Consider the following 16,091-nt stretch of genomic DNA (forward strand, 5'->3'; position numbering starts at 1 on the left):
TGTTTTTGTTTTAAAATTTTATGGTGAGTATCAGTGGTAAACGGTCACACCAAATCACATTTCGTGCATTATTGCACACTCTTTGCGGCGAATCAAGGGCGAAAGACAACATGGCGTCGCTGCGGCGAATCTGTCTCCCGTTTGTCGTGCTGTTTGCGTTTTTCTGCTAGAATTTTTACAAAAATTCATTCAATGTGCTCTTGTTTTGTCAAGTATGTGTAAATAGAGTACCATAACAAGGGTGGCGTCACAGGGGTGCTAGAGATCGTTATCGATAATAGCTCATATTCTCGTCATATGCAACTATCGCTGTACTGTAATGCCAAGTATCGATACTCAGATATTATCGTCGTGGTCAGACCAACGCTCTAGCGTCGGTCCGCGGAAAATAGCAAAAATCACAATTATCCGGGAAGATATATTGGTCGAAAACTAACTCGTGGTCCCCCAATAAATATGCGCAAGCGAAAATTGTACATAAACTGATCGAATGCAGCCAGCGTGCGAAGCACTAAAAGCGAAAAACGCCAGAAACAGAAACAAGGAATTGCAGCGTGAGTGTATAACTTTTTGGTTTTTGCCCCCGCGCTCTCTCTGTCAGTCTATCTCTCACTCTCCTTGCTGCTCTCTCTCTCTCCCGCTCTCTTTTGCCCTCTTGCGGCTTCTGTGTTGTCTGCGTGCGAGTGTGTGTGTTTGAATTTTACTGTGAATGTGACCGACGGTGTGTTCTCACGTACTCCGTGGATGATTTGCGGCCTTGTCAGGGAATCGGACTATATATCCCGGCTATAGCCCATATTGGATCCCGATTTTGCATACTACTCTGCTGTTTTGCCTCTTTAGTGTCTCCCCTTTTATCGCACTTTATGCAACAACGCATACCGTCGTGTTGAATTTTCTCGCTCTCCGCTGTGTGTAGTTTGTTGGTGTGCGTGTGTTCGAGGTGAGTTTGCCGTCGTCTGTTTTTCTTTTCCCTGCGTTTTGTGTGCGTTTCAATGAAAAGGAAAATCGCCAGCGAATATCGCGGAAATGCGGTGCTCCTAAATTATATGTATACATAAATAAAGTATCGAATCAAAACAAAATCTGCTTGCATCAACAACAAAAACATTGCAGAGTGTGGGTGTGCGCGTGCAGCGAGCTAAATTGCGTGAGTGTGTGTGTCTATATGTGGTGGGGAGACGGCATTTTTCTTTACCACACGCCTCTTCTTTCCCACAATACACTGCAATTTTTGCGATTCTGTTTTGCGCCTACCATTCGCAATAATTTTATTGAATGAACCGCAAAAGAGACGGCCCAAAAAGCGATGTACTTGCCAGACGCTGGGTCTGTGTGCGTTCGGCGGTCTGTAGCGCGTTGTGTGTATCGCGTATGAAAATACATCAACTGTTGGGAATAAAAAAAAATTAAAAAATTAATAATAAAAAAAGAAACGATATTAGCTGACATTGCAATCGCACCGGAGAGTGTTTACTTGTTTAATTTTCGAGTTCTCCGTCCGTCTCTTTGCCTTCCTCCCTCCTTCTTTCTTCGCCAATACCACCCCAAAAAATTGCATACATGCACACACGCCTTCAGTTGTGCGAGTGTTTTAGTGTGTGAGCGCGCGCGTATTCTGCACACATTGTCATGCATGCAAAAACAAGATACGACGCGCTCGCACTCGTTTGATTCCTTTTCCCCCAATTCATTGCGTTTCATTGCTGGGAAAGAAAGTAAGAAGATATCGAAAGGGATATGCGAACCGCTTCCTTGTAAAATGGTGCATCCTTAGCTTATCCCTTCCAAACTTTTCGTCTGCTCCTTCTTCACACGGACACTTGCAGCTTTCGCGCCCATGTGTCTGTATGTGTGCGAAGAACAGGAAGAGAGCAGAAAGACTCCAATTATCCATTTACAATTGTGGTTGAAATGATGGAGCATAGTTGTTTTATTAGTATTGAATAGTTGTGATGCCTCACTGCTTTGACATCATTGTAATGGGGTTCGCAAATAAGAATCATATATACACTATTTAACTTCATTTATTTCTTCATATACAAAAATCACGTCTGATCGCTATGACCGCAAATTACAAGAGAGGAAGAAAGAATACAGTTCAGTTCAATTAGCATCGATATATAAAATGTTAATCCGCTGTTAAGACAGCTGAAGCACCGGGTGACTCCGCTCATAATCCGTACATGCCGCCCGCCAATGCGTCGTCCAGCATGAAGGCTCCTTGTGATTCTTGATCCGTGTGTTGATCATAATTATGTTGAAATCGGAAGTGGACAAAGCTTTGTGATTGACCTCTTTTGAATGCCAGATTTCGTCTTTAATGTAACCACTCTGACTAGCGAGTCCGATCCAGGGTGCAGTTCGACGACTCGGCCTATAGTCCATTTAGCTGGTGGTAGATTATCATCCTTTATAATGACTAAGTCGTTGATGCTAAGATTATCTTTGATTTGGCACCACTTTGGCCGAGTTTGCAAGTGTGATAACCAATCACGAGACCATTGAGACCAGAATTGTCGCGTCATGTGTTGTTGTGCGAGAAATAGTTCACGCAAAGGCTTATTATTCGGCCGACCTTGTGGCGGTGCCAGTAGTGCGTCACCAATTAAGAAATGTGCTGGAGTTAGTACTTCTAAATCGTCAGGGTCGGCGGTTAGCGGGCAAAGTGGACGTGAGTTCAAACATGCTTCAATCCTGATCAAAACTGTAGTAAGCTCCTCATACGTCTGCTTGTGGCTGCCGACGATCCGTTTAAGATGATGCTTCATTGCTTTCACGTTTGCCTCCCAGATGCCACCAAAATTGGGAGAATATGGAGGTGTGAAATGCCACCTTGTCCCATGTTGACATGTCGATTCGTTTAGGGCTGCCTTGCAAGTGATGGGCTGGTTAAGCGATGTACTCGCGCCAACAAAATTTGTGCCGTTATCACTATACATATGTTGAACTTGTCCTCGACGTCCGGTGAATCGCGTAAATGCTTGCAGGAAGTGCTCTGTTGAAAGTCCAGTGACGGCTTCCAAGTGGACCGCCTTGGTTGCTAAGCATATAAAAATGGCTACATAGCCTTTGTAGGTGGTTGATCCTCGTACACGCGCGGCTTGAAGTTCAATCGCACCAGTGTAGTCAACTCCTGTTGTAATGAACGGACGAGTTGGGGGGTTGACTCGATGTAATGGCAAGTCACCCATCAATTGCTTCGCTACGACTGGAGCTACCTTAAAACATGTGACGCATTTCCGGATGATTCGCCTGACTGCTTGTCTGCCTCTGGGAATCCAGAATTTGTAGCGTATGTGAGCCAGTGTTAATTGAGCGCCGCCATGTAGAGTGAGCTGATGAGAGTGTTGAATTACCAAATCTGTAAATAGGTGACAATGAGGTAATATAATTGGATGTTTTCGAGAAAAAGAGAGATTTGAATGCTTGAGACGGCCACGAATCCTCAAGATATTGTTGTCAAGAAACGGTGTAAGATTTGAAAGTGTGCTACGGGGTGGTAACGGCTTGTTCCTTTTAAGCGCTTGGATGTCGGCGTGAAATGTATCGGATTGTGCAAGGCGAGCTATGCAGCACAGGGCCTCATCCAGCTCGTCAGGAGAGAGTGATCCGTGACTTCGTTGTGCTCGAGCATGAGCATTGTGGCAGAATCGTAACATGTATGCCGTGACACGTAGCAGTTTTGTATACGACGAGAATCGGTCAATAATAGAATCCTTTGTGTCTGACAAGGTAGTGAAGGCTCTAATTTTTATGGATTTGGCCTCCAGATCCCGTTCTTCTGGATTGAGCAATTGTGATTGCGTGTTTGGCCAAATATTGTGTGGTTTGCATAGCCAGGATGGGCCATGCCACCAAATATCAGGTATTTGGCTCGGTGGTAAGCCTCTGGTTGCGCAATCTGCTGGGTTTTCCGATGTGTCTATGTGGTGCCACTGAGCCGCTGAGGTGTGGTCGAGAATGTAAGACACTCGGTTGGCTACAAACGTTTTCCACCTAGTAATGTCTCCTTTAATCCAGTGCAGAACAATGGTAGCATCGGTCCAGTAAAAGGTAGATATATGTGCATTGGTCCATCGGTTATTCTCCAGCACCCATTTGGTGAGTTTGGTAGCTAATACTGCACCGCATAGCTCAGTGCGCGGTATTGTTAACGGCTTGGTTGGCGAAATTTTTGATTTTGCGACGATGAGCGTTGTATAGAAAGTCCCATCAGACTGTTGGGTGCGTGCATACACTGCTGCTGCGTAAGCACTGGAGGATCCATCGCAAAAGGTGTGCAGTTGTATCTCACTACTAAATAGTGGCGTAAATTTGACGCTGCGTGGTATTTTGATCGTCTTAACCTTCATTAGTTGCTGTCGAAATTGTTGCCATTTGACGGCAATGGTGTTGGGAACTGGCTCATCCCAATCCAGTGATGTACTCGATCCGTCCTCGCGATATTGCTTCGCTAGTGTGATTTCTTTCAATATAATCTTTGCTGAAATTACAACTGGAGCGATTAATCCAAGAGGATCAAATAAACGTGCTATGGTCGATAGGATTTCTCGTTTTGTTATACCGGCTGGAGTATTTGCTAGTAATTTATAAGTGAAGCAATCTTGCTTGGGCAACCAGTACATACCCAGTGTTTTGATGGTGTCCGCATTGTCCCAACTGAGGGATGTCTGCTTGCATCGATGCTCGAGAGGTATCGTTGCCATCAGATCCTGGTCATTACTAGCCCATTTTCGTAGCTCCATGCCAGAGGATTTTAAAGCTAGCATAGTTTGCAAACTTTTCCGTATTGCTGCCTCTTGTGAATGATCGCCTGAGAGAATGTCGTCGACATATATCTCATTTTTGAGAACGTTGGATGCCATAGGATATTTTGTCTGTGTGTCTTCAGCTATTTGATGGATGACTCTTATAGCTGTATAAGGTGCAGACGCTGTTCCAAACGTGACGGTAGTTAAGCAATGCTGTTTGATGACTCCATCCGCCGCCCGCCATAAAATCCTCTGGTACTGCGTGTCATCAGGGTGGACATTGATACAGCGATACATTCGTTGTATATCGGCAGTGAAAACAAACTGATATTGTCTCCAATTCAAGAGAACGGCTGGCAGATCATTTTGCAGCGTGGGACCTACACATAGTACATCGTTTAACGATCTGCCATTTGAGGTCCGGGCCGATGCGTCAAAAACGATACGTTGTTTTGTGGTGAGGCTTTCTTCTTTGAAAACTGCATGATGTGGTAGCACGCATGATGCAACATGCCGACCGTAGGAATCCGTGGTTATGGTTGAGTTTTCGCTCGTCTCTGCCAACGTGATTTGACCTAGTTGAAAATATTCTTCAATTCCTTTGCAGTATCTGATCCATTTGTCTGGGTCCCTTTGAAGGCGCCTTTCGAGTTGAAGATATCTGTTCAGGGCGATCTGATGAGATTTTCCGAGCGTCATACTGGGGTCAAAGTTCCTCTTGAATGGCAAACGGACTTGATAACTGCCGTCTGGTTGACGTTGATGGGTCTGCTTAAAGAAAGACTCGCACCATTGATCTTCTTTGGAGAGCTTTGGGCGTTCTGGAACTGATTCTACCTCGCAAAATACCTTAAGCAGCTCTTCGGAGTTTATTATGGCATGATTACATCGAATGTGGCGTGTAATATGCGTGTTGCCAACATTGCCTAACAGAACCCATCCGAGTTGAGTATTCTGCGCTATGGGTTCGTTTGGCAAGCCAATCTTAGTTCCAGGTAACAAGAGTTGTGCCATAAGGTCGGCTCCAAAAATGATATCGATTCGCTTGGATCTATAATAATAGGGGTCTGCGAGCATGAGACCATGGATATGACTCCAGTTTCCTGCTGGAAAACTTTGACTTGGCATGTGTGATGTCAACGTGTTCAAAACATAAGCATCGTCGACCTTTAACGAGAAATTTGGGTTAGTTGCTGTTTGCACCGAACAACTTACGATGAATTTGCAGCGTCGTCCTGAATCTTGACCGACTCCGGTGATTGAAGTGCGAGTTGTGCTTCGGGAGAGCTGGAGAGACTGTACAGCATGCTCCGAAATGATAGTTGCTTCCGATCCTTGGTCAAGAAGCGCGTTTACCGTGGCCTGGCATCCTGTCTGTGTGTTACTGAGTACAACCCGAGCTGTTGCTAGTAGTACCTTTCGATGAGTCATAGATGAAGTTGTAGTTGACATGCACTGTAGAGTCGGCTTGGCATCTGAACTGGCTGCTGAACTTTGGCATGATGTCGAGGAGGGTATCAGCGTTGGCTGTGTTGCTGGAAAATGTAACATCGTGTGATGACGTTGACCACAATGAAGACAATTCTTGTTGCTGGGGCAGCTTGCTTGTGTGTGCGATTTTCCCAGGCAATTGAGACACAATTTTGCCTTGCTGGCCACTTCCTTCCGTTGGTAGCAATCCATTGAAAGAAATTGCGGACATCTTCGAAGTATGTGTAAGTTGCCACAATGATAGCAAGCGGACGCGGAAGCACCCGACCTGGTGTGGGCGCTGTGCACACGCACGCGTTTAGTACCGTCTGAAGTTTCATTTGACTGTTTCATGCCGCTGCACGCGTTACGGCTTTCAATAGCGTCTAACGTAACAAGTCGATCATTGAGGAACTGTTGCAGATCTTTGTATGAAGGAACGTCAATCTTGCTGCCCAGATGATGCTCCCAAGCTGTGTGAGTGTCTTTGGGTAGTTTGGTTGTTAGATAATGAGTCAACCAAAAATCTCCTCCCTGTAGTGGCGCCTTGACGGTATTGCAAGCGGCAATGCAGACGTTGACTGTGCTAACCATAGACCGTATGTCAGCAGATTTTTCTTTCGAAAGATTCGGTAAGTTGTAGAGCATGTTCATGTGGCTGGCGAACACAATTCGTGGGTTGTTATATCGTTGTAGAAGTGTGGTCCAAGCGACTTCATAGTTTGCTTCAGTTAAAGCGATTTGGCGAATGTCGTTGTCCAGGCCTACTGGTAATGCTTCCTTTAAAAAATGGAACCTTTGAATATTATCCAGACGCTCATTATTGTGAATTAAGCGTAAAAATGCATCATGAAAACTTGGCCAGTCCGCGCAGTTGCCAGAGAATTTCGGAACTGGTAATTTTGGCAGTGGTATCCGTACTTCCTCTACATGTGTTGTTATTGTAGAGTTAGCTGATTCGTTGTGCGTCACTGTGCCTGGATAAATTCGTTTCTTTTCTTCGGCCACGAAACAGTAAACTTCCATGCCCAGGTCTTCGAATTGGCTGATTGTATTTTGTTGCTTATACACACTTTCTTCGTAGTCTGCCATGCATATAAGTGTGTGATGCGCCTGATGAAATTCTTTGTTAAACTCGTCGATTTGATTCAAACGTTTTTCGAAATATATTTCCGTTTTCCGCGCACTCGAGTCTTTTTTCACATTACTGAACAAGCGCTTCAAAGACTCAATGCGGTCAGTTTGAACTCGCACCAGTTGATCAAATTTCGACATTGTTTATACTGACGTTGCTCCACTGTATGTAATATGCACAAATGCTCGTATGTTATCGGTGTTCTTCTTTGACGTCTTGTTTTTTTTGAGTTGGCAGAGATTCCGGCAAATCTAACGGAATCGAAGGGCAACGGGACTTAGCTCTGTCGTGATGAGAGCGAGCGCGAATGTTTGCGTATACTGCTCTGTCGTGATGAGAGCGAGCGCGATAGAAAACGTAGGCACGGTGATTTATCTGGATGAAGCCGACAACGAAGATAAAATTGCCACACAGCTTTTAGCAATTATTAATTATGATTCTTATGAGCAAGGTTCCCCTCATGGGCCACCAATGAATAGTTGTGATGCCTCACTGCTTTGACATCATTGTAATGGGGTTCGCAAATAAGAATCATATATACACTATTTAACTTCATTTATTTCTTCATATACAAAAATCACGTCTGATCGCTATGACCGCAAATTACAAGAGAGGAAGAAAGAATACAGTTCAGTTCAATTAGCATCGATATATAAAATGTTAATCCGCTGTTAAGACAGCTGAAGCACCGGGTGACTCCGCTCATAATCCGTACAAGTATTAACACAAAAAGTACATATATTGCTGATATATTGATAACCTTGTAGGTGTGGATAATACATATATATATATACTTATAATTATTCACTTAAACTTTATTTCAAGTTTATATACAATGTCAAAGTATTTCAAGTTCCCACTCAGATGTACAAAGTAAATACTTTAAACTTGTTGATAGGCACTATTTGTATCTTAGTTATTATTTTTAGTCTCCTATAACCACAACTTAATTCTACAACGAAATTAATTTCGACATGCCAAGACCTAATCTACAATACTAACGAAAATTCTTTAAATTAAAAAATTCTGGTGATTCACAATACGATTTGCGCACGTGTAATTAAATAGGTATTTGTTGTGATATGGAGTTAAAAAGGCCACCACCCTAAAAAAACTAATTGTTGCTGGGGCGAAAAATAGTGCCAAGTTGCCATATTTGCCCGACTTTATTGATGACTCGACTCCAGAGCTCTAGATTTCGCACACAGATTTTCTCTCGCCACTTTGGCAACCTTCTGCTGCTGCTGGTTATTAATAAAAATTAATAATAACCGAAATCTGTGGCGCTGTGCGGCACTTGGACATGCTTATGTACATATGAGCATTCTCGTGTTTTTCGCAGCTGATTGCGTAAACCAAACCGCTCGCGACGTTTGTTTTGAATTGTTACTTTTGTTTTGGTACCGATTTCGATTTAAGATTGAGATTGAGATTCTCTGGCTCTCCCGCCCGGGTTTCGATTTTCCTCCAGGCGTTATCAGTGCTGAATTGGCCTATGGCGCTTTATTGAAACTCGCTTGGAACTGGGAACTTAATCGCTGTGCAAATCGCTTTGAAACGGCGCATCACGCATTTTCCCCAACGTCTTGCAACCTTGGTCCGGTGGCTCGTTGGGCGGGGGGTGGTGGTGGTGATCTAGAGTGACGTAAATGTTTGCGGTGGACAGCCAACTCTGAGGTGGTGCTCTTCGACGATGACGTAGCTTTTGCCACTTCTGTTTATTCACACATTATTTCACACGCCCATAGATTTTCGCCGTGCAGAGCGAGAAATTTGAAATTCAAAGTAAAATTTATGTAGCTTGCTAGCTTGCTTATTTGATTTCAGTTAAATTACTTTTTTTTTTACTGTGTCCCAAAATGGATAGATTATTCCCCCTCCCTCGTTTTGAGTCACCCGCTCTCGCGCCCTCGCCGCTGTTTGTTTTCTTCGCGCGCGTGTTTGCTCTCGCCGTGGGGCGAAAGCGCAGCGATAATAGTGGCTCAGATATAGTGTATACTATATTCATAGTAGCCCCACTCATACCGAAAACCCCAGCGCGCGGATACAGATACAGATACAGATACAGATACACGCGCACACTGCGAAAGGCCTAGATCTAATAGAAAACGTTTAATGTTTGTAAACAGACCGGGCACAAGCACATTTCTTTTCTTTTCTTTATTTTTTTTTTGCATTTCGCATTTTAGTTGGCATGTTCTTCTCTCGGCCTGTCTCTCTCTCTCTCTACACACCTTTCTTCCGAAAATACATACACACACAGAACGAACGTAGCTTTCACATTTTCATTCATAGCAATCTTCGGCATGAAATGTTGCGAGGACCCTAAGATAAGATATAAGATGCACTTGAATACCTTAACCTCAACTTTTTGCGCCAGTAGTGCAGTGAACTACTGTACCATTGTTATAGAAAACCAAGGACAACAAATTATGTGTAGTATTATTAAAATGTTGAATTTTATGAATTTATAAATTTTATCATATTTTCAATTTATTGTTTAGATTACAAACAATATGCGCGTTTACTGTCATTCTAATAAGGATTGACAAAAACAAGCAAATAATTCCGAAGTTGTTTTGTTTTAAGTGTTTTAAACTTTTTGAACGTTTTTTAACATTGTATTATTTTGCTCACTTGCAGTGCAGTCTCGTCGTGTGCCCATCCCAATCCCATTAGACCCCACCCGGCGTTGGAGTGGCAGCCTAACATGGATATAGAAGTCAAGCATAGAGATTAGCCGAATCCTTAGAATTTTAAATTCAAGATCCTAATTTAAAATAGCCAAGTAGCATAGCCTAGCCAATAGCCCCTAACCAGAGGAACGGTTCCAAGCCGCAGGCACTCGCTTCTATAGTCCCGGTCGAAATTCATCCGAATCCCCAGAAAAGCAGCAAGAAAATCCGAAGCAGCACAGCAAGGAGCAACATCATCATGACGACCGACACCCGCCGACGCGTCAAGTTGTACGCGCTGAATGCGGAACGCCAATGGGATGATCGTGGCACTGGTCACGTGTCATCAACTTATGTGGAAAGACTTAAAGGTGGGTTGACGCATTTTCGGAAGCCTTGCAATGTGGTCTAAGTTTTGTATTGCTTAATAACCTACAGGGATCTCGCTTTTGGTGCGTGCCGAATCCGATGGATCTCTGCTTTTGGAGAGCAAGATACAACCGGACACCGCTTACCAGAAGCAACAGGATACACTGATTGTGTGGTCCGAGGGTGACAACTTTGATCTGGCCCTGAGTTTCCAAGAAAAGGCGGGCTGCGACGAAATATGGGAAAAGATATGTCAGGTAAGCGTCGTTGAGTAAGCAGATGCAGTTATAATGCGCTTATCTATCCTTTATAGTGAGTAGTCACATTTTCACCTAAATTGTCATCTAAAACTTTTGCAGGTGCAAGGCAAGGATCCTTCTGTAGAAATAACTCAAGACATCGTCGAAGAGTCTGAAGATGAGCGTTTTGAGGACATGTCAGACACTGCGCCGCCTATTGAGCTGCCACCCTGCGAGCTTTCCCGGCTGGAGGACATTTCGGAGACGATACAAAGCTGTCTCTCCACTCCGCTGCGCAAGGAGAAGTTATCGATGGCCCTGGAGTCGGAGAGCTATATCAAGAAGCTGCTGAACTTGTTCCACGTGTGCGAGGACCTGGACAACACCGAGGGCCTGCATCACCTTTTCGAGATCTTCAAGAACATCTTCTTGCTTAATAAGAACGCGCTCTTTGAGATTATGTTTGCGGATGATACCATTTTCGATGTGGTCGGATGCCTAGAGTACGATCCGAGTGTGTCTCAGCCCAAGAAGCATCGCCAGTATCTGAAGCAATTAGCCAAGTTTCGCGAGGCAGTGCCGATAAAGAACCTGGACCTGCTGGCTAAGATCCACCAGACGTTTCGGGTGCAGTACATTCAGGACATCATCCTGCCTACACCGTCGGTCTTCGTCGAAGACAACATGCTGAACACTCTGTCCAGCTTCATCTTCTTTAACAAAGTGGAGATTGTCACGATGATTCAGGACGACGAGCGGTATCTCCTGGATGTGTTTGCGGTTCTCACAGATCCCACCACCGGAGACGCGAAACGGCGCGACACAGTCCTCTTCCTAAAGGAGTTCTGCAACTATGCCCAGAACCTGCAACCGCAGGGAAAGGACTCGTTCTACAAAACTCTCACCTGCCTAGGCATCCTGCAGGCGCTGGAACTCACTCTCGTGATGAACGACAAGAAAACTAAATCGGCCTCTATCGACATTCTCACGGCCATCGTAGAGTTCTCGCCGCTGGTAGTGCGCAATTACACGCTCAACCAGGCTAATCGGCCAGAAGTGGTAGGTTAACCTGGAACATTAAGATAGTCTAGTCTATGATTTACATTATTCTTTTTGTACGTAGGAGCGTATGCTACTAAACATTGCCATCGAACAAATGCTGAACGACTCGGAGCCGGAGCTTGGCATTGCGGTGCAACTAATGGGTATCGTCAAGATTTTGTTGGAGCCGGAGAACATGCTTACCGAAAAGGGCGATTTCCTCAACTTCTTTTACAAATACAGTGTCCAAACGTTAGTGGGTAAGTGCGAGTCCTCTACCAGCACATTCCTAGAGACTAACTGCTTGATACTTATAGCCCCGTTGATGCTAAACACTATGGGCGACCGTCCGCAAAACGAGGACTATCAGACGGCCCAGCTTCTGGGAATCGTTCTGGACATTCTTTCGTTTTGCGTGGAACACCACAGTTATCACATCAAAAACTTTTTGTTGCAAAAGGATCTCCTCAAGCGAATTCTCGTGCTAATGAAGAGCACACATACGTTCCTTGTCCTCGGCGCCCTGCGATTATTGCGCAAGATAATTGCCCTTAAAGATGAGTTTTACAATAGGTAAGAGCCAGTAACTCTTTTGGTTAAACAATATGTCATCGGTACATCCTTATTTACAGACACATTGTCAAGTGCAATCTGTTTGCGCCGGTGGTAGATGCCTTCATTCGCAACAACGGCCGCTACAACCTGCTGGAGTCAGCCATTTTGGAGCTGTTTGAGTTTATAAAACTGGAGGATATCCGCACTCTGTGCGTTTACTTCGTGGAGAACTTCAGCAAGATATTTGATGAAATCGAATACGTGCAGACATTTAAGTACTTGAAGAATCGCTACGATCAATACCAGGATCGGCTTAAGGACCGCGACAAGATGGAGAACCGAACTGACGGGTAAGTTTTGCTGCAGCGCCTTGTGCTACAACACAATGTGAAAATATTTGGCTGTATTATCTTAAAGTGGCCTGCCCATCATCCGTAGCGGTGGCCGGTTTCGTCGGGATCAGCGGCAAATGGAGGAGGAAGAGGAAATGTGGTTTAACGAGGAGGACGATTTCACTGAGGAAATCGACACTTACAACAATGTTATGAAATGTAAGTACTAAAATACATTTTTTTAGCATTACCAAATAAATTGTTGCAAATATTTAGGTATAAAATGTATCTGAACTTTGCTTTTACAGTGCCTTTATTACCATAGTTGATTGTAAATATATTCTATTCTCGACTTCCAGCCGTCAGCGAAAAGAATGGCCCGCAAACGCAAAACCAGCAGAAATCCTCTCCGCCACACAGCACGTCGCCGCACGGTGGTTTGTTGGGAAGCCTGAGCACCACCGCGTCATCTACTGCCACATCCGCCACGTCAGGTGCACCGATGGCCAGCGGCAGCAGTAGCCCTGAGGCGATCTCTGCCGACGAGCAGACGCAGGCGGCGGTGCATTTGGCTGCCGCTGCCAATATTGCGCTTCAGCACCACCAGCAGCAGCAACAACAGCAGCAGCAGAACCCATTCCAGCAACAGACACAGCCCGAGATCGCGGAGCTACAACAGCAGCTGAGCAGCGTGGAAGCACCTCAAAGCCAGGAGTTGGAGCTGTCACAATCGACCGCCGCCAGTGCATCGCCCACTTCGTCATCATCGTCTCTGGAGGCCTCGACGTCCTCTTCATCGGCGTCATCGTCTTCATCCTCGTCGTCCTCGTCCTCGCCGCCCGGCTCATCAGCCGCAGCATCGCTTTGCGATTCGGCGACAGTAGCCGCCGTGGCAGCATCACAGTTTCTCTCAACGATCGCCACGGCCATGGCTGCCTCCGTGACAGCGGCGGCGGCAACAAACAGCTCGCCGAGCCTTTCTCCAGCTCCGGCTGTCTCCAGTCCGGATATCGAGAACGCCGACGCCCAGTTGCCGCCCAGCGATGATGCCAGCAGCCCGATCAGTGGAGATCAAGATGCTAACACCACGGAAGGTGCTAGCAGCGAGGCCGACAAGGCGACGGCTAAAAAGGTAAGTTGATGGACCCTGATGGGAATTTCAGTCAAATAGTACTTCTTTTGTGAATTATGTTTTTAGTCCTCAAGATACGTGCTTTTATTTTCCCCATACGGAACCAATGTTGAAGGTGTAAATAAAATATCACTTGAAAATATTTAGTATGTCTTTCCGACTCAAGATATATTAAATAAAGATAAAAATCCTTTACAATGCTTTAACATCAACATGTATTGGCATGCAATTACATTTTATTATGTAATTAAGGTGCAAGAATGTTATAAGTTTAAAAAGCGCTACATATGAATAAGAAATGTTTGGATCCATTAATTATATGATTACCGTTACCATAAACAGGGTCTGGTGGACTACGAAAGTGATTCTGGCGAAGATGACTACGAGGAGGACGAGTACTCCGAGGGGCCACAAGCACAAAAGCGCGCGCGTCTGGCATAGTTGGCAGATGATGAGCACAGCGGCATCAATTATAAATTAGTACACACATAACAGAACACAACAAACCACGGCAAACAAGAAACAACACACAGACCCCCACACACCAACGAATGTTAGGATTGCATTGGCGGCAACGACATACAGCACAGCAGACAAGCAGATAGCCGTACGATGTAAGATCGAACAAGAAAACATAAATTTTAATTTTAGCATAAAATTTATTTTAAAGGAGAAGCAAAAACACCTAAAGTAAACGAGAAATTATAAATCTTACTTTACTAAATTAAATAACTACATATAGATATATATATTCAAATATATATGCATATGAAAACACAGATAACTATAACTGATCAGCATCCATAGGCAGAGATGTAATTTAGTGCGTGTTGTTCGAAAGTTGGCAAAGCATAAACGAAACAAACCAAAATAAAATGTATTTAGTAGTTAAACAACCCCCTCGATACTGAGAAAAACAGCAGCAGCAATGGAGGAGGTGCGGTCAGGTGGTGTGGGACATTTGTATACAGCCAGCACATCCATATGCATTGTCTATCGTGATCATTGAGATCAGTTAACAGATCCTGTGAAGTTGGCTGCTGGCCCAGAATGTTTGTGCAATACTTACGTGTCGATATTTAAATAACAATTGCAAAGGGTGTATTAGTGTACTGTAATGCTTAGAGTTAATAATTTTTTCAATCCTTCCCTGGCAATTGCACTATCAGTATCAGCCGATACAGCGCTGTGTGCAACTGACAATTTAAGTAAAAAATTCTTATCGCAGATCCCCTTTATAAAAGTTTCTATTGTAAGCAGCGCTGTAACATCGTTAGTAACGTAAATAGATGTTAATTTCAAATTTAAACTATTTCCACAGCCGTGAAACGTTTGTTCCATTTGGATTGATTATATTTTTTGTGTGATTGCGATTGTTTTCTGAATATCAACCAGATGCCGTGGCCAACTTGACAAAATTTGTTAGCCCCTTGAGTTAAAGGCAGATAACACTTGAACCCAATGAACCTTGTATATAATTTAGTCAGTCTCAATACGCGATTAGTTGATAACTGCCCTTGCACCACTGACGCCGACATTAAACACAAACATTTGAACTTGGAAATATCGAAATTTATGCACATTATCGTGCAGTTCGGTTCGAAATCCAGAGTCTTGGAATGTGTTGTCTGACAGTGTAATTACAAACAATTGTTGCGCTATCCTTGCATTATTAAAACACACACACAAAACACACATCAATGAATTATTAATGATAATGATAACAAATAGAACGTAAAGTTAAACTAAAGTGGGGCGCAAACAAGCATCAGAAAACGGAAATAACATGAAAATAAAGTAAAGTAAAAAGTCTTCTTGAGTTGTCGTGTACGTTTTTTTCATATTTAACTATAATATTAATTTGTATTTAACGAATGTAGTAGGGCTCATCTGGAACAAATCCACTCCACTCCACCCTCATACGCTCGCTCACACTCAAACCAATTGACATCCCACAGCTACACTGACAGAAAGTAATAAAGTTATTTGTTAATAATCGTATTTGCCATGTGCGTTGCGTACTGTACTACATTTATTTATTTTAGTGTTAAAAGAACTTGTCACTGCAAACGGTTTCCCCCGAGCAACCGATCGTTCCCCTCCCGAAGTCCACAATCTATACCTATGATTGTACTCCAATAAAATAGACGGGGAATAAAATAGACGTATCCAAACATTTGTCCTTCCAAGTTGATGTTTTTGTTTGTTTGAGCAGCAGAACAAGAATGAGGATTACAAGAAACAGAAACGAACACAAAACAAAATGATAATGAAATCGAGAATGAAAACTAAGCGTAAACGTAAAGCGACAACACTATAGTTTATACATAGTATTTATATAAATCGTGTATTGTATATGATATGCTGTCTAATCCCTAATCCTAACACA

General features: G+C 43.8%; 2 protein-coding genes across 3 annotated transcripts; one reads left to right on the plus strand and one right to left on the minus strand.

Annotated features, from left to right (window-relative positions):
- The first annotated feature begins 240 nt into the window (after positions 1-240).
- Positions 241-15,514, plus strand: LOC120453896 (serine/threonine-protein phosphatase 4 regulatory subunit 3). 2 transcript variants are annotated; one of them, XM_039638813.1, is made up of 10 exons: positions 241-554; positions 10,003-10,405; positions 10,473-10,660; positions 10,763-11,701; positions 11,766-11,943; positions 12,001-12,256; positions 12,316-12,588; positions 12,656-12,789; positions 12,930-13,702; positions 14,045-15,514. In XM_039638813.1, exons 2-10 carry the CDS (start codon positions 10,294-10,296, stop codon positions 14,141-14,143), a joined length of 2,952 nt encoding a protein of 983 aa, XP_039494747.1. In that variant the 5' UTR covers positions 241-554; positions 10,003-10,293; the 3' UTR covers positions 14,144-15,514. The 2 variants fall into 2 exon arrangements, with proteins under 2 accessions (XP_039494747.1, XP_039494748.1); XM_039638814.1 differs by having other exon boundaries at positions 12,677-12,789.
- LOC120453894 lies at positions 1,955-7,771 on the minus strand. The gene is made up of 2 exons (XM_039638811.2): positions 3,579-7,771; positions 1,955-3,430 (listed from the first exon to the last, which is right to left on the minus strand). Exons 1-2 carry the CDS (start codon positions 7,497-7,499, stop codon positions 3,356-3,358), a joined length of 3,996 nt encoding a protein of 1,331 aa, XP_039494745.1. The 5' UTR covers positions 7,500-7,771; the 3' UTR covers positions 1,955-3,355.
- Positions 15,515-16,091: the final 577 nt, after the last annotated feature.

Source organism: Drosophila santomea, chromosome 3R (assembly GCF_016746245.2).
Source record: "Drosophila santomea strain STO CAGO 1482 chromosome 3R, Prin_Dsan_1.1, whole genome shotgun sequence".
NCBI classification, from domain to species: domain Eukaryota; kingdom Metazoa; phylum Arthropoda; class Insecta; order Diptera; family Drosophilidae; genus Drosophila; species Drosophila santomea.